We start from the raw sequence: 19670 nt of genomic DNA on the forward strand, positions 1-19670 counted from the left end.
GTAGGGAGCAAAGTTGTACTTTTCCTCCCTAGGGAGGAAAAGTAAAAGTGACGTCATGGTATTTCATTCATGAAATATAACTTATTGACGCCCTGTACAATATCTATTTTCTATTACGTAAGTATCTATACATTTTAACGTTTATTTAAAAACACTCTGTATTTTGCAGAATGGTAAAAAACAGTAAATTGTTATTCTGATTTAACAATGTTTACATTAATAATTTGACTTATATTATTGACAGTTGACAGTTATATTGTACCTACTTATTAGTTTTAGTTCTAACAAATTTTGTTGGTTAGTTACATCAATAAATTAAGTAAAAATGAAAAAATGACTTGTTATTTGAGGAAGGTGGAAAAACCATATGTATAACATGGGAGTAAAGTGCCTTTTCCTCCCTTGAATGATTACTGCCCTCCGCTACGCGTCGGGCAGTAAACTTCATTCTCGGGAGGAAAAGTAGCACTTTCCTCCCTTGTTATACAAATAGCTATTATCGAACGAATTAACCAATTACTTACACCAGTAGCTTCAACGGCAGGCATTGAAAGATGCTTTTCAAGCTTTGGACTTGTGCATTCCAAATTACGAAATAATTTAGGAACCGAAAAGGCTGCTAAACGTATTCATGTTTAAATATTTAAACAGTTCTTCATACCAAAAACATGACAATTTGGAATGGATTTGGTCTGAACAAGAAATTGAAAGAAGGGAAAATGAACAGGCAGAATTAAGTCTTGGGTGCTTTACTGGTTTTGATTTAGACACTTCCGATGTTAACCATCATTTTAATTAATTTTCTAAATTTTGGTTTTATTTTTTAAATGTTCAGAATTTTAAGTTATTTTGGAAAAATAGAAATACCTATATTTATGTTTAAATTAATGTTTTATGTTTTCAATATTTTTACTTAATTTAGTTGTTACTTGGATACTCGTATCATTTTGTTTTCCGTTTATGTAACATACTACCATACGTACGTTTATATTTTTGTATTTTTTATTTAAGTAAAAATATATATTTTATACTGTTACATTATACATTTAGAGTAGTCTTATTTTGGTCAATTTAGTTTCTCTATTGAAATGTTTTCCAAAATATCATAAATATCATTATAAATATCACATTTTGGATATATATCGGATATATATCATATATATCCGATATTTTGATATTTATATAAATATCATGGATATTTTGTGCCCTGACTACTATACACCAAAAATTGAAGAAAATCTTCTGCGTAAAAGGTATATTTATTTTAAAAACCCCCAAAAAAGTTATACACCAAAAATTGAAGAAAATCTTCTGCGTAAAAGGTATATTTATTTTAAAAACCCCCAAACAAGGGCTACAAATACAAAACAGAACGTTTTCGCTCTAAAGAGAGCATCATCAGTGTTCTTTGCAAGCTCTACATGCTAAGCCACCAAAACTATTTGGTTTAAAACCTTTAAAATGTCGACTAAATGTCTTACATTAAAACATTAAATGCTAAATCCGGACGATGGATGAAATTACCAAGGATCTACCCTAAGGTATTATATGACTTTCCACGAAGCACGTGGGTTGTTGAGTGGAATTCTCTGTCTTCACATAGAGAAAGGTAAAGGCTAACTATACACCCTACTAAATTATGATAAATAAACGTTTCGAAGCTACTACCAGAGGCGTACGATAGGGGATAGTGAATAGTTGACCCTTCCCAATTTCCACGCCACTGGGCTAATTACTATGTTAGCTCAATTTTTAGATTTTCCAATACTTTCTATGTAAATTATATGCTCTTCATTGGTAACGATAAAGTCATTAGCTTTCGAAATATTTGAAGTTAAAAATGAAACGGCACAGATATTTTGATTAATTTATGATATGATTAATATATTTAAAAATTATTTATACCCAGTACTTTAATACTATTTGACGTATCCATATAATACTTGGCAGAAAGTGTAGGTACAGTACGTTCTACTAAATTATGTTAAATAATCGTTTCTGGCTACTACCAGAGGCGTACGACAGGGTAAATTGACTGATTGGTCCTTCCCAAATTCTACGCCACTGACGGAATTGCTATTTTAGTGTAATTTTTAGATTTTCTAATACATACTATTTAATAATACACTCTTTAATCAAATAATATACTCTGCATTCCTAACTATAAAATCATTAGTTTTCGAGATATTTGAAGTTAAAAATGAAGCGACACAATACGTTAATCAAAATAAGCCCTTTTATTTTTAACTTCAAATATCTTGAAAATTAATGACTTAATCGTTACCAATGGAGAGTATATTAGTCACACAGAAAGGACAGGAGAATCGAAAAATTGAGTTAAAATAGTAATTCCCCCAGTGGCGTGGAAATTGGGAAGGGTCAACTATTCACTATCCCATATCGTACGCCTCTGGTAGTAGCCATACTTGCTGCCAAGTATGATAAGGATACGTCCAAAAAGTTTTAAAGTACTGGTTAAAAATAATTTTTAAATAAAACACCCTGTAACTCAGTAAGGAGCCATATTTTCTTTAAGTGATTTGGGTGAAATCTTAATATTTTGAGGTCTAGAATCTACAACTCAGGGATTGGACATTCTTAATGAAACACCCTGTATAAACTTGAAGGAAGAAAAATAATTCGATGGCGAAAAGCAAGAAAACCATACAGCGAAATCAAATATTTAGCATACGAGAAGCGGAAAGCATACCTACAATACTGCAGTAACAAAAAAACTACTAACAATACAAAGAGATTAGGAGAATAAAAAGAGAATATTGGCCACGATTTACCAGATAGATGGAACACAACGTGTATAGAAAGCAGAAACCTTTGGAGACTTTTGAAATTGCTGATAACCAATACATTTTCTTTTTGAAGTACAATATTCAGAATCCCCAGGCATTGATTCAATACCATGTGAAATACTACAGTTACTAGGTGACAAAGGATTACATATCATCCATTCTATCTGTGTCGCTGTTTGGAATTTAGGAAAATGGCCATCTGATTGGTGTACCTCAATTTATATCCCACTACACAAAAAAGGAACTACTACCAGATGTGAAAACTACCGCACACTGTCACTAATAACACATGCTAGTAAAATCTTGTTGCATATCATCAAAAACAGATTAAAAACCTATCTACATTACCAAATACCTCAGGAACAAGCGGGGTTTGTAAAGGGTAAAGGTACAAGGTAACAAATCCTGAACCTGAGACAACTCATTGAAAATTCTAGAGAATTTCAAGTACCTATGATTATATGTTTCGTTGACTACCAAAAGGCATTTGATTGTGTAAGCTGGATAAATCTGTGGTCAATTTTAATAGAAATGGGCGCACCAATGCACCTGGTGACACTTATTAAAAATCTGTACCAGTCTAATATAGCGACAGTACGATTAGATCAGAAGTTCTGAAACCAATTCAAGACCGAGAGAGGTGTTAGACAAGGATGCGTGTTATCTGACTTATTTAACATTTATGGTGAACATGTCATGAGGATGGTTTTACAAGGATGGGCCGGTGGAGTAACAGTAGCTGGTAGGAAAATCTCCAATTAAAGATTTGCTGATGACACTACACTTATAGCAGCAAATGAGCAAGAAATGTTTGATCTTCTGCGAAGAGTTGAGTACGAAAGCAATAAAGTTGATCTGAAAATCAATAAAGCTAAGACAAAAATAATGGTGGTCGACAGATTTGACACTATTCGACTGACTAACATATTACAGGAATACCAGATAGTAAACACATTTGTCTATCTCGGGTCTAGTATAACTAACGATGGTAACTGTGAAGCAGAAGTTCGGAGACGTATTGGTATGACAAAAAATGCGATGAGTCGCCTAACTAAAGTTTGGAAAGATAGATCTATCTCTCAAAATATCAAGATGAGACTGGTGAATGCCCTTGTATTCTCAATATTTCTATACGGAGCAGAGACTTGGACTCTTCGCGCATGCGAGCGCCAAAAAATTGATGCCTTTGGACAGCTCATAGGACAAACGTTTCCATTCTAAACCAACTTAATATTAAAAAAAGGCTGTCCACAATATGTCTGCAACGAATTCTGCAATTCTTTGGTCACGTGGTTCGCAGAGGTGACGACAGTTTGGAGAGATTAATTGTTTCTGGAAATGTTCCGGGGAGAAGATAAAGAGGACGATCACCAACTAGATGGTCTGACAAAATAAAGCATTCAGGTGGAAACTCATTCTGCGAAGCTCTTAGAGCAGCTGAAGATAGAGACCAATGGAGAAACATTGTTAGGAATATTTTAAGAAATCACGATCCTCAGTAATGGGGAAACGACAGGAGAGAGGGATTCATTCAAAACCTATTACTTATGTACAACCGGACAACCGCCCGTACATACGCAACAACCTCCAGAATCATCTAATATACGTCATTTCAAACTTTTATATTCAAACATCTACCAGCAATGCAAAGGCAGTTAACGGCAGCTAAACCAATGTGATTCTGTATCTTCTGACTGTACATTTTGAGATTAATATACATTAATCGCAGAATTATGTAATTTTTGAATGTATTTTTACGACATTTTGATTATTTCAAGTATATTTGTATTGTTTATTCATTAACAAATTTTATGCATTTATTGTTACCAAATCTTTAGTCAATATTACATCTTACATTAAGACATACTTGAAAAAGAAGAATTTGCTTTACAGCAGTAAAATTGATAAACTACAAAACGTTTTACAACGTTTTCGATATATGCGTTCTTTTTAACTTTCACGGCCGGCCAAAATAAGGTCGTACATGGCTCACTTGTTCCGGAGTTATGAATAAGAATATATCCGGTTTGATCCTTATACCTGCGTATTACGACTCTACGATAGTATGAGAAAACAACTGTAAACATGAAAATCCCTGAATAGGGACTTTTTATTTTACCTCATGACCACGTTTTAGCATTTGGAACCACTGTGCAGCCTATACTTACTGAACATCTGTTCTCAATGCTAAAAAGTTCAATTGACACAAGAATTCTGGTGCTCGATAGTGCATTGGATGATATGGATGTGGACGACATGTGGTTTCAACAAGACGGTGAAACCAGGGCCGCGTTTAGGTCAATTGACGCCCTAGGCAATTCTCTAATAGCCGCCCTTCAAACATGCACCATTTTTGTGTATTTTTGCTTTTGCCGCCCTCTCATAATTTGTCCCCCTATTCAACTGCCTATATTGCCTAATGGATAAAGCAGCCCTGGGTGAAGCAATTCAATCATTTCAATTTTTGCATGAAACATTTCATGATCGTGTACGCTCTCGTTTCGGTAATTCAGAATCGGCCCCCTAGATCGTGTGATTTAACACTATTAGATTTATTTTATATGGTAGTCAGTAAGCGCGAAATATTAAATACACAGCTTTTGGTTAACCAACAACTAATTGACAGGGTCGACAGCTACACATACCTTCGTACCAACATAAACAGCCAGTGGGACCACTCATGTGAAATAAAACAACGCATAGGAAAAGCGAGATCAGCGTTCATAATGATGAAGTCTCTTTTCAGAAGCCACGATTTACCTCTTACTACCAAAATCTCTATCATCAGATGCTATGTATTTTCTACGTTATTATACGGAGTAGAGGCCTGGACACTTTCCGAGGCTTCTTTGAGAAAACTCGAGGCATTCGAGATGTGATGTTACAGGCGCATTTTGAGAATTTCGTGGGTGGATCGTGTGACTAATGTTGAGGTTCTACGTAGAATAGGCAAGGAATGCGAGATTATTAACACAATCAAAGAGAGCAAACTAGAATATCTTGGCCATGTTATGAGGAATGAACAGAGATATGGCTTGTTGTAACTCATTCTTCAAGGCAAGGTATTTGGAAAGAGAGGACCAGGGAGAAGAAGAATATCTTGGCTTCAAAACCTGAGAAAGTGGTTTAATACATCGACAACCGGATTATTCAGAATAGCAGCAAGCAAAGTTAGGATAGCCATGCTGATCGCCAACATCCGGAACGGATAGGCACTTTAAGAAGAAGATTTATTTTTATGCCAGCCACATGGCCAAGAAAATTAAAATCTTGCGTAAATTTTTGGGACACCCTTTATTAATTGATGGGACGCGCTTTACTAACTGATGGGACACCCTTTATTAATTGATGAGATCCCTTTATTATCTCAAATTTATATTTTTTTTCCTAACCCGTTTCTTAGTACATATTAGCTTTTTTTTTGAAGAGGTTTATCGAAGATTCTCTGTTATTCGCGAATTGTAAGTGGCATTGTCCCTAACGATTACATTACAGCGTTTGTATAAAATATTCAGTCATTTCCTTATGGCAGTCATTGGTGATGTCGGCTGAAACTGTAGCGAACCACCTTCAACGAAACCTTTTTCGCTTCCAATACGCGTTATTATTAGCCGGTGGCCTTTGAGAACAAGAAATTTTAGTCCAGTACATATATAGACCAGTCAAGAAAGAGAAACAGCTGAAAAAATCTTCTACGGGTTTTTGAAGATTCTAAATGGTATGGGAGGGATAGCTGGAAAATGTACAACTGATTTTGCTTTGCTTTTTAAAACAGTCATAAAAAGTGAAAAAATCAAAAGTGATAATATTAATTGCAAAAACCCTTATTTTGCAGTAATTTATAAATTTTAATATCTTTATTTTTTGCTTAAGGCCATCGGTACATAATTCGCAAATATTTTACGGCTATCCCTACTTTTTCTGTCTTTACAGGGCAAATTACGTGTAGTAAAATTCACACTGGTATGGATATGTAAACATTACTAGAATGTCATTCTACTTGACAATGTCATCATTACTTTAAAGATGGCTTTTGAATGTTCTTGGATAACTGTTATTTGTATAATTGCAAATTATTAATTCAGTTAAAAAATAATGTGATAATTTTTTCACTAACTATGTATTCAGTGATTGTAATAATTTATATGTACAACAAAAACTAATACTCAATCGAGAAAAGAGGAAAAGTGTTAAAGTGCTTTTTTAATAATATATTGTTACTATGGAACCAACTGAGTTGGTCTTCACCTCTCACCATAGTACCACATGCTTTTCGATCAGGGATTGTATATGCCCATAATAATCTATTTAATATCGACTTAATGTCTTCATGTTCTTCATTTTAAATACATACTTATCATGTCATTTATCGGTCTTTTGACTCATTTTTGTGACTAGCTCCACATACGTATGTACTTAGACGTTCTCACTGATGATGGTCTGATAGGACCGAAAACATTATGTTTTTTATTAATCCATGTTTATGATTTTTAAGGTACTAGTACACTTTAGAAGACCAAAAATAATCATTTTTTTCAAGAATTTTTTTCTTAGAACCTGTATTAGAAATGAACATAAAACTGTTTACATATTAATATCTAACTCTTAGGCAAGCCGCACACCAAAGAAACATGAAACGTGAAACATGTTTCATGAAAATAAAACACTGTTAAACAAATCTCAAAGTCCGCCTACCAATGAAACGAGTGTGATTCATGCTCATGACACATTTTTATTTTCGGAGAGTTTCATAAATGGCCGGACATATATTTGTTTAGCAGTGGTTTATTTCCATGAAACGTAAATCACGTTTCATGGAAATAAAACACTGGTAAACAAATAGACGCCCGGCCATTTATGAAACTTTCCGAAAATAAAAATGTGTTATGAGCATGAATCACACTCGTTTCATTGGTAGGCGGACTTCAAGATTTGTTTAGCCGTGTTTAATTTTCATGAAACGTGTTTTTCGTTTCATGTTTTGTTGGTGTGCGGTTTGCCTCAGAGAGTACTAAAATATATCTTTTTTTATTTATGCACGTACACTAATATTGTAGAAGGTGCAAAAGTCGAGGCATCGAAAAATGATGGCTGACAGTTAATCTCAGGATTGGGATATCTGAAACAAAAAAAAAATCGTACTGCATTTGAAAAAGGAAAGTTTCTTACGTGACAATTTACCACAATTTGACCAAAAAATAAATAATATTTTTTAACCATGAAAAACTGAAGAAAAACGGACGATTTTTTCACAAAAATTTTTCAAATTTCCGTAAAATCTTTTTTTTGCGGAATTTTTCACTAACGGTGGTAAATCGTCACGTAAGAAACCTTCCTTTTTTAAATGCCGTACGATTTTTCTGTTTCATAGATCCCAATCCTGAGATTAACTGTCCGCCATCGGAACTACTTTTTTTTTAGGCCTCGACTTTGGCGCCCTCTACAATATTAGTGTACGTGCATAAATTAAAAAAGATCTACATATTTTTGTATTCTCTAAGAGTTAGATATTAATATGTAAAAAGTTTTGTGTTCATTGCTAATAAAGGTTCTGAGAAAAAAATTCTTGAAAAAATGCTTATTTTTGGTCCTCTAAAGCGTACTATAATTTATTTTTTAACCAGGAGGAGTAAACTAAAAAGGCAGATTCACACCGAAGAAAGTCACTAGAATAATAACCAAATACATATTCTTTTTTGGTTGATCTAGTCGACCCTCAACGGTAATCCATAAATATTATATTAAATTAATACGTCACTAAAGAGTTCCAAAAACAACTGCCTTTTATATAAAAGCAGACTAACAATCTAAAAATTAAAGGAATAACACAGAAAACACAAAAATCGCCGATATAACTTAATTAACCTATGAAATGTCACTAGTGTCAAAATTTGATAAATGTCATTAGTGTCAAAATTTGATAAATGTCATTAGTGTCAAAATTTGATAAATGTCATTAGTGTCAAAATTTTTATAACAGTGGAGTAAACTTTCCTGCGGTTTGACCAATTACAAACAAGCAATACAGCTTGGTAAATTTGAATCACTCCTCTTGGTTAAAAAACAAACAATAGTACCTTAAAAAATTTTTAACAAAAATTTAATATACATTAATATATGTACTTGGAATTTAATATATATGGAAGTTTTTCGCTTCAATAGTTTTTATAACTATGGTATATAGCCAACTACAGCGATTTCGCTTTTAGATTTTAATTGATTTTTTTGTTCCAGATATTATGGACAAGAAAAAGAATATAATGTCCTTGTCATGGACCTGCTCGGTCCGTCGTTGGAAGACCTCTTCAATTTTTGTACCCGCAGATTCACCATTAAAACCGTACTCATGTTGGCAGATCAAATGATCACTCGTATAGAATTTGTCCATTGCAAATCGTTCATACATCGTGATATAAAGCCGGACAATTTCCTCATGGGCATCGGCCGTCATTGCAACAAATTATTCTTGATCGATTTTGGACTGGCTAAGAAATTTAGAGACACCAGAACTAGAATGCATATAATATACCGTGAAGATAAAAATTTAACTGGTAAGTACACATTTAAACAAATATAATTCATTTTTTATGGGTAATCACAATAACTCAATGACCTTTTACGCTGTTAAGTTTGATTTTTGAATGGCAATGTAGAGATGTTTACCAAGCCAAGACCCAAGTGTTTTTCTAGCGGTTCTTCGAAATGACCCTAGTAGTAGAAAGGAGAATGAATATCGCGTGGATACTATTCATCCTCCATTGTATTATTTTTATCTCAAGGTTTCTGTAGTCAGTGATGTTTTTCTTGTATATATATAACACGCAGATTATTCTTGCTAGGTATCGTCATATCAATAAGTGGTATTTCTTTATGAGATCCAGTCTATTATGTTCTACTGGTTGATCCATAAGTACAGTAAAGTCCCAATAGGGCTTTTAGTTATAAATTTCAAGCATACTGTTCAAAAATGTTATAAGTGATAAGCCCGTTAAAAAATAAGAATTGAGCCCGTAAGAACTGAGATTTCCTACAATTTTTTTTTTAATTTTTTTGTGCGGTCGATGTTAATAGGGAAAACAGTGGGGGGGGGCGACATAAGTATTGAATTGAATCTCGTCAGCGTGTAGGGTTCGTTGACTGTTTTTGTCTCGTTAGGGCGTCCATAGTGCACGCTGGTTTCTGAGTCAGAAAGCCGAGTCCGTATGCGAATATTTCTAAAGGTACGTATAGATACGCGCGCCGACCACTTCCGGACGTGTGTGCGGTGCGCGTTCGTGGCTGGTTCATTAGATTAGTACGCGTTAGTACGTGTTTTCAAGTGACACAAACGGTGCGCACACGATCCAACTACTGTCGGCGCGAAGTGCGCGGCGCGGATTTCTATAAATACCTTAATAACAGCGCGCAGGTGCACTTTGGACAGACCCGTTTAAATACAAAGTTTCTTTTGAATGAGATATTTGAAATTAAAAATTACACTACATTTTCTCTTAGTTTTTCACCCCTGTAACTTATTAAAATAAACATAATCTTTCATTCTGCGTTTAAATTTTTCAAAAATACTTAATTAGTTTTCTCAGGATTCGAAAAAAATGAAACCCCATTTAAATAGCATCACAGCCGAAAGTTCGTACCCATCCCCTTAATTATTCTTGATTGTAGCACAAAAATCAAAGAAATCAAAATTGTATAAAATTTAATTCTCTCTATTTTTGTTTATGTATATTTGTCCATTTATGCCGTAAAGTTAATAATAAACAAGATAATTATACTTAGTCACTATTTCCCCCTTAACTCTGAAAATATAGACCGCACGAAAAAAATTGCAAGGAAGAAATTGTAGGAAATCACAATCTTACTATTTTTGTCAAAAATTGAAAATTGTGAGATATTGAACAAAAAAGTTTCTTTAAAATTTTTTTGTCTAACCTGACATGACTATTATATTGGCTATTTAAGCTGGGCAGTAAAATTGCTATTTTTTCTTGATGCATTTATATTAGAGACTGAATCGTTTAATTGTTCTGCTGCTGCTCTGTGGTTGTACTTATTATTTTTGTCCACACATTTCATCCCTTATTTTTTCCTTACATTTAATCGTAAGAATATTGCTGATGATTTTTACTATTATTTGACCAAATATCGTTTAGGTTTACCTTTCAGTTTTGTCTTTGAAAAAAGCGCGTGGAAAATGGTTTAAAAATAATTGCTGGTCTGGAAATTTTTTGATTTATTGCCAAGTATTTCAAGAACAAAACGATCAATTCGTTTTTACCGCGTACTCAAATTGGTTTTCGTTATTTTAGAATTTACAAAATACTGTAGACTTTACTAATTTTCGTCTTATTTGGAGTCGATAAGCAACAGTTAATTCTGATTTTTTTTACTAGAGTATCTCAGCCTAGTATTCGATGAGGAAAGTTTCTGCATGTAAGATGTTCCATATTTTGTATTTTTCCAATCAAAGTTTACAACAACAGTTAATTCTGATTTTTTTTATTAGAGAATTTCGGCCTAGTATCCGATGAGGAAAGTTTCTGTATATAAGATATTCCATATTTTGTATTTCTCCCGTCAAAGTTTACATCTTCTTATTATGCAATCCACTAATGGATGTTCGCGATCACGTTTGACCATTTTTCTCCTATCCCATGCAGTATGTATTAGGTCTCCTATGTTTCTTAGTCCTGTCCATTGCTTGACATTACGGAGTCATGACATTTTCTTTCTGCACACTCCTCTTCTTCCTTCGATTTTTCCTTCAATTATACATCATCTTGGTCCATTTCCCACCATTTTGCCATGTTTGATTTTACTGGCGACCCCTGTTCTCATCCTATTCATAGTTTTTCACTATTTAAAGTCTAGAGATTCTAGTCAAGCAAGGTTTCCCTGGATTTTCGTCCCTGGAAATCGTCAATATACAGTAAGTAAGATATAAAACCAAAGACAAAAACAATGAATTGCAAAATTTATACAATATTTTTATTCAATATATTTTGATTGAAATCAATTGTTTTGCCATTGAATACGCTGGCCATTATTTTTGGCTTCCTTGACCCTTTTTCTGTTGACTTTTATTATATTTTAATTTTTGTACTTTTTACTCTTATGTGTCTATTCAATATTTGACGGGACTCTTACTTACGTTTTTTTAAGTTCACATTTTCAGAGGTTCTGAAACTGTTTTCTTGTGGCATGTTTAACTCAAATAGGTATTGTATTTATATGGGATTAAACCACAATTAATTGTAATGAAAATTACATTTTACATTTGTTTTGTTGTTTCGATTTCCAATCTGGAAATGGTCTTCAAAAAAGAATATAAGTTAAGAAATTATGGTAACCTGTAGCAGATGTATAATAGTTATGAAAGAAACAATAGCAAGAAGAGCAAATTATATAAAAAAAGAATGTGTGTGTACTTTGTACGCACGTAAGAAGTTATACTTCTATTATATGATTTCTTAAAAATAAATATACTTTAAACAGTTTGTTTTAATTTTTTTAAACACCGAACTAATTTTGTGCTTACCGCTTTCAAAAAAATAAAAAAAAAAGTATAGGATTGCTCCGGACTCTAACTCAAGACCTCTCGATCTCTGGCCGAATGCTATACCAAATACGCTACGAGGACTGTGTCTGTATCGGTTCGGACGTACCTAATTAGAATTCACGGTAACAAACAGACAAGGTGAAGTATAATAAATATACAACAACATGTTTTAATAATACTCATCTTACTCCTGAGGAAGACAAATTGAAAGACACAAAAATTATAATAAATATATTTACTAAAAACACTAATATATTCTTTTCACACCTTTTCTTGCACTGATATATTTATACATAACTTGAAAGATTCAGCTACTAAACGCCATACTGTCTGTGTGCGCATGCGCGCAGTATTATGAAATTTTACTCTCAATCGCGCCTAAAGAAGTAGAACTTCAAAAATGTAGGCCCTGGTTACCAATACTAGGTAAGAGAAGAAGCCAGCAATAAGAATATACCAACATTAATGAATTAATATGTCAGATACACGTCTATAATTAACCACACAATCATAGACATATCAGAATTGGATGTCAATCAGAAGGTGCAATATCACCTCTCAGAATTTAACTTAAAATATGGCTACTTGCATACAAGATGGAGGCCAAGTAAGTCAGCTGTCAAATTAATTTGCAGGTTAAGGACCGGTTGTTCGAACGCTAATCAACAATGATCATTATTAAATATTTAACTACTGTCACCAAAACTGTCAATGTCAACTTTGTTTGGGTTGCTGAAAACATAATTAATTACAATTATGAGATTTATTATTAATTATGTTAATAATTATTGTTATATTAATTGATTATAGTCTCAGAATTGTAATTAATTATGTTTTAACAATTTACATTGACAGTAATTAATTATTTGATAATGATCATTGTTGATTAGCGTTCGAACAACCGGCCCTAAATCTAATAATTGCTTAATGAATGCGTTTTTTGAAAATGATTTCCGCATTTGAAATCGAAAAGTCCAAACAAATGTAACATGTTATTCTCGTTACAATCAATATTGTGCTTTAATCCCATATCCATATAAATACAATATTCAACCAGATTATGTTCAATGTAGGTATTTATCGTCTAACAATACAATAGTGGAAAAGTAACAGTACCTAATGTATAATAAACGGTAATTTTGGTATTTTGGTTAATGTTATTATTAACATGGTTCGTTCATGTTATTGTTCTATGTTTATATACATCATATTGAATAAATTATTTACTTCAGACAGTATGAATGATTATAGTGTACATTTTTTTAACATGCCCGCCAACAATCGCTCTATTATGCCTAATAAATATCGTAGAGTAAATAGAATAATACACTTGTCCATGTAAAACAAGAATAACTGCATGACCTTATAGCAAATACAGACAGAATTTTCTGTTTAATAAATAAGTGCGTACTCGTATAATGGATGATCAACTTGTTAGAGCCATCTGGTAAATAGAAACTTTTATTTAAAATTCCTCAGTGAGGGACAAAATTATGGAATAAATTATTTTTTCCGAGAATAGGTGACTTTGGAGACAAATCCCAAAACAAGTCGATTTTTGTTTTTAAATTATGATATTTTGGCATAAAGCAACCTTCTGTTTGCATGGAACAGTGAATCGACAAAACTGCAGATATTGAAGTGAAGAGAATCTTCATGACAGCCACAAGCTCAACACTTATACCCCCTTGCAGTCAGTTTCCACTTCCTTCCAGTTTGCACTTCCTGTTCGTCTTTATTTTAAAAAGGTGTTTTCCCAGTAGATAAATTGGTAGACGAGGAACAATAGAGTGGCCCCCAAGGTCTCCACATCTTACACCACTTGTTTTTTCCTATGGTGTTACTTAAAATCAATAGTTTATATCGATCTACCACACATTTGTAGTCTTGGGTAAACGAATCAAACTTTAGACAATGGTTAACTTGAGATCGTACTAATATGTATTTCTAAAGCTAAATAAGTATGTTCTGCATCATCAACAGCTCTAATAGTTGTGACTAGAAGTCATGCTAAATATAAGGTTCATTTAATGAAACTAAAGACAATAACCATTAGCCATTATTTAATACGATAAAATTATTGAATTAGACGATTATTTTTTCTCATCTACAGAATTTGTTTGAAGATTCTGATTGTGTGACAAAAGTAATATAATTATTTGCAATGAACAATAGGCAATTAGATGCTTATAATACTAGACTAGGCTATTCAATAAGTTTTGCGGTTCGATAAGAAAAACACAATTTTGTTGTTTGAAATATACTTTATTAATCAGTACAGTCTCCCTGAACGTCAATACACTTGCTCCAACGAGATTGCAATTTATAAATTCCATTCCTGAAGTAGTGAGAATCTGGAAGGCTGGTAAAATACCTTTCCACGGCTGTTATGACTCCATTATTTGACGAAAAACTCTTTCCACGCATGAATTTTTTAGGGTTTTGAAATAGATAGAAGTCGCTAGGGGCCAAATCTGATGAATACGGTGGATTCTCCAACAATTCGAAATTCAATTCATTGATGGTTGCCATTGTTAAAATGCTCCTAAGACACGGTGCCTGGTCTTGATGAAAAATATTTATTTACATCTGCAAACCGGTTCTTTTTTAACGAAAACTGATGCTAACACCTTGGCCGATTTCTGGAAGAAACTTGCGGAGCCTGAAAAACCAGGTTCACACCACTCCTTAGCTTTTGGTTTTGATTCAAGATCATGGTGATAGACCCAAGTCTCATCCATAGTGATGAATCGACGCACAAAATTTACTTTATCCTTTCGAGAACGCTCCGAATGTTGCTGTTGCTTAAATATTGCTTACACTGCCCAATTAAATGCCTAGGGCTTTTACTAAATCTCTTTTAGTCACTCGACAATTTTCCAATACCATACCCTGTATTTTTCTACGATTTCTGGTGTTATTGATGTCTTTGGACGTCCTTGACGTGGATCGCATTCAAGGCTTGTACAACCACGTTTAAATTCAGCAACCATCTTTCTACTGTACTAATTGAAGGCGAGGAGTCCTTATACATTTTCAACATTCGTTCAAAACTTTCCTTTGCTTTAAAACCTGCCATAAATATAATTTCAATCACTGCACGATACTTGATTGTTTCACGCCCATATTTTCGAACCGCAAAACTTCTTGAACAGCCTGGTATTTAAAAGAGATCACGTTTTGAAGGAGGAAATATCAATGTGTTTACTTTACAATAATTGGAATGTCAATAGAAGACATTAAAAGCAGATTTATAATAAAGTCTGTAAATACATTAAACATTCCTTGTTACAAAATACAAGAAGCCATTTGGATTTATATATTGCCGCATCAATTGCGTTACCAATATTGTTACGTCATAAAGTGTGGTGGTAACCTAATAAAATAGAAAATAAATATGTCAATATATTTTATAGCTCAATTATAAAACGCATTAAACAAAGGGTTTAATTTTACCTGGCGGTTCCAATACGTTCACCACCTACATTGCATTTAAAAATATACGTAAATTTTCCTTTATGTGCTGTTACTTTCTACCTATACGGATTCGGAAAACAAATAGGAAACTTGCTTATTTTTTTTTATTACATAATAATGTTCAGTTTTGTATAAAAATCAGATTTCCAAAATTTCACGCTTCAAAAACTCATAATAACTTAGAAGTACAAATTTAAAGTCTTCTGTATTTTAAAATAGTTCAAACGACCCGTGACGTCACATAGTTTTACATTGAAATTTTGCTATTGAGTTTAAAACAACTAGTTTCAATTTGTTTTTTAAATACTTTATTGTTTTATTTAATTGCTATGTATTATTTGTTATTAAATTGCTTTAGAATAAATATTGTTTCACTTCATGTGTTCGTTTTTTTTTAAATTGCACGAAATAATAAGAAATAGCAGACTAGCAGATGATTCCATTTAAGTTTGGGTGTGTATATCTGCAGATTTTACGTTTCAAACAGTGAAACTAACTTCAGTTCACTTAATACACTCGCGATCATAAAAAGCGGGTCACTCGATGAGTTATTCAAGTTAGATGTCTTGAATTTTCTAAACCTGTTGTCCGATTTGAGCGATTTTTTTAGTATGTTATAGCCTTATTCTTTAGCAATATGGCTATAGTAATATTGTTGTTAGGCCTGTAAATTGTCATTGTATACCGGGTGTAACAATCATACTGTGTTTATTCCTAAAAGTTCGGAACACCCTGTGGCATGTTTTTGCATAGATAAAATATTGAAATTAAAACTCAATTGTAGCCTTAGGCTCTCTTAACATTTTCTTTTTTGATTTATTGGTTTATGTTGGATAATAAAAAAGTTAAGCACGTTAATAAGTAGCCATGTTCTTCATCAATACAGGGTGTTTCTAAATAAGTGCGACAAACTTTAAGGGGTAATTCTGTATGAAAAATAATGACAGTTTGCTTTATAAACATATGCCCGCAAATGCTTCGTTTCCGAGATAGGGGATGTTGAAATTTTTCTTACAAACTGACGATTTATTTATTGCTCTAAAACCAATAGAGATATGCAAATGAAATTTGGTAGGTTTAAAGAGGCAGTTATTGTGGATTTTTTGACATACAATTAATAATTCTATATTCACCATTGGCGTGCATACGGGTATAAACATTTTAGATACATCACGTATGCACGCCAATGTTGAATATAAAATTCTTAATTGTATGTCAAAAAATGCGCCATAACTACCTCTTAACATCTGCCAAATGTCATTTGCATATCTCAACCGGTTTTAGACCAATAAATAAATCGTCAGTTTGTAAGAAAAAATTCAACATCCCGTATCTCGAAACCGAAAAATTTGCGGTCATACGTTTATAAAGCAAACGGTCAATATTTTTTCATGCAGAATTGCCCCTTAAAGTTTGTACCACTTATTTAGAAACACCCTGTATTGATGAAGAACATGGTTAGTTGTTAAGGTGCGTAAATTTTTTAATATCCAACATAAACAAATAAATTAAAAAAGAAAAGGTTAAGAAAGCCTAAGGCTACAATCGAGTTTTAATTTCAATATTTTATCTATGCTAAAATATTCCACGGGGTGTTTAAAACTTTGAGAAATAAACACAGTATGATTGTTACACCCGGTATACAAATGACAATTTACCTGTCTAGCAACAATATTAATATGGCGATATTGTTAAAGAATAAGGCTATAACATACTAAAAAAATCACTCAAATCGGACAACAGGTTTAGAAAATTCGAGACATCCAACTTAAATAATTCATCGAGTGACCCGTTTTTTATGATCGCGAGTGTATATTGCTTTTTTTGACCATTTTTTATTTTTATTAAAAACAATACTTTTGATCTCAACTCGATAACCAATTTGTTTTTTTTTTCATAGGTACTGCCCGGTACGCGTCCATTAATGCACATCTTGGTATTGAGCAGTCACGTAGAGATGACATGGAATCTTTAGGATATGTATTGATGTATTTCAATAGAGGCTGTTTGCCATGGCAGGGATTGAAGGCGGCTACAAAGAAACAAAAATATGAGAAGATCAGCGAGAAGAAAATGTCCACGCCCGTAGAAGTTCTGTGCAAGGTAAGCGACATTTCTGTAATTTAAAAATTCAGATTTTTGCATTTTCTTCCAATGTATTCGCAGCTAATGTTAATTAGTAAAGTAAAACTGTAAAGATACACGCATTATACATACGGTGACCATATATTTTTAAAGAAAAATAAGTACAAAAAAATGGATTAAAAACGCAAAATGTATCTTGTTATTGGACAAATATAACTTTTTGGCATTAAAAATAAATAAACTATGTAGCTAGACATAAAAAATTATATCAATTAAACTAAATATAACACATTACATTAACTTTTAAAAAGTTACAAGCCTGTAATTAAGAGTTTTTAGATGAGGGACCTGGAATAGCTTAATCTTCTTCCGGTTTTCTGCATCATTCATATTTTTCTGAACTTAAAATGAATTTAAGAAGGTCCGGCTTCGACTGAAGTAAATGAAACATTTTATACAAGTCTCATAAAAATTTGCGTACACCAGCATCGCTGCCTTGAGAGTGGATATGGACATTTGTAACTTTTCCGACGTCCAATAATAATTATTTATTACAGAAAATAAATGCTCGATATCCGCACTACATAGTACCCGGAAGACAAAAAATAAATTCGTTTAATATTTGTAAGTTTTTCAGTTTGAATTGATCTACACACTTAAAAATTTGAAGCCATCGATCCTGACTATTTTTTTCTTCTCTGTTCCACTCAGCAATTTTTTCACTTGTAGCCACGTCTTTCGAAATTCCCAGTTCGTCAAAGAGTTGATCGTCGTTTAACATGGTTGCCTTGATATACAATTTAAAAGCTTCGAGAGAATAACAAACATCGTTTCATGTTATTTCACTTCTTATGCGAGCTCCACACTCTCGCCGAAGTCGATCGAGGTTCAACAAGTACGAGAGTGTAGACGGCCACCTTGTGTAACTTTGCCTCACTTCGTTCTACTTCCATTCTATGTTGCTCTGGTCAAAGGGATCTTTGTCGGTATCGCACTTCCTCGCGAAGTAGAACGAGTGTGTAGAGAGGGTACTTCGAACTTCGGTCAATTTTGGCGAAGTAACTTCGCCGAGAATGTGGAGCCCGCTTTAGATCTATGCTTTTGAACAGTTTAAATTTTTATGAAAATTTGTACTCCAGTTTTCTAGGTAGGTTACACATTTTGTGTAAAAATATTTCACTTGCGCAGTGAAGTTTTGTGTGCGACCACCGCACCATAATCCTGATGTCTCACACACTTAAAATGTTTTTAAAGATCATTCATAAACGCATTTACCAAACACTTGATATGGATATTGAAGAAACAAACTTTGGATTTACACTACTAATCCAGAGGCTTTCGATAAAGTCCGCCACAAAGAGCTAATGGACGTCCTCAAAGCAAAACAATTACAATACAATGACCTTTGAATTATAACAAATCTATATTATAAACAGCAGGCACACATACGCATTAACGAACACACATCAGAAGAGTTCGAAATTAAAAGAGGAGTGCGACAGGGGTGTGTATTGTCACTACTACTATTAAATGCATACTCTGAAGAAATTATGAAAAAAGTTCTTGAGGGAGAATCAGCAGGAATAAAGGTACCTAAATGGAACGCCAATTAACAACATTAGATATGCGGACGACACTATCATAATAGCGGACAACCTCCAAGACCTCCAAAAGCTAATGAACAAGATAGTTGAGTATGGAGAACAATATGGATTATCAGTAAACATCAAGAAAACTAAATTTAT

General features: G+C 33.2%; 1 protein-coding gene across 7 annotated transcripts in view; it reads left to right on the top strand.

Moving 5' to 3' along the window:
• Positions 1 to 19670, top strand: part of LOC114329862 (casein kinase I) — a 149439-nt gene that overhangs the window by 68836 nt on the left and 60933 nt on the right. For all 7 annotated transcript variants that reach the window (XR_007699242.1, XM_050655759.1, XM_050655757.1 and 4 more), the window contains exons 3-4: positions 9042 to 9358; positions 17741 to 17943. Coding sequence is in view for 6 of the 7 variants with exons in the window: in XM_050655759.1 (XP_050511716.1) it covers positions 9042 to 9358; positions 17741 to 17943 (520 nt within the window). In the remaining variant the exon portion in view is untranslated. The remainder of the gene's footprint in view (positions 1 to 9041; positions 9359 to 17740; positions 17944 to 19670) is intronic.

Source organism: Diabrotica virgifera, chromosome 7 (genome assembly GCF_917563875.1).
Source record: "Diabrotica virgifera virgifera chromosome 7, PGI_DIABVI_V3a".
NCBI classification, from domain to species: Eukaryota; Metazoa; Arthropoda; class Insecta; order Coleoptera; family Chrysomelidae; genus Diabrotica; species Diabrotica virgifera.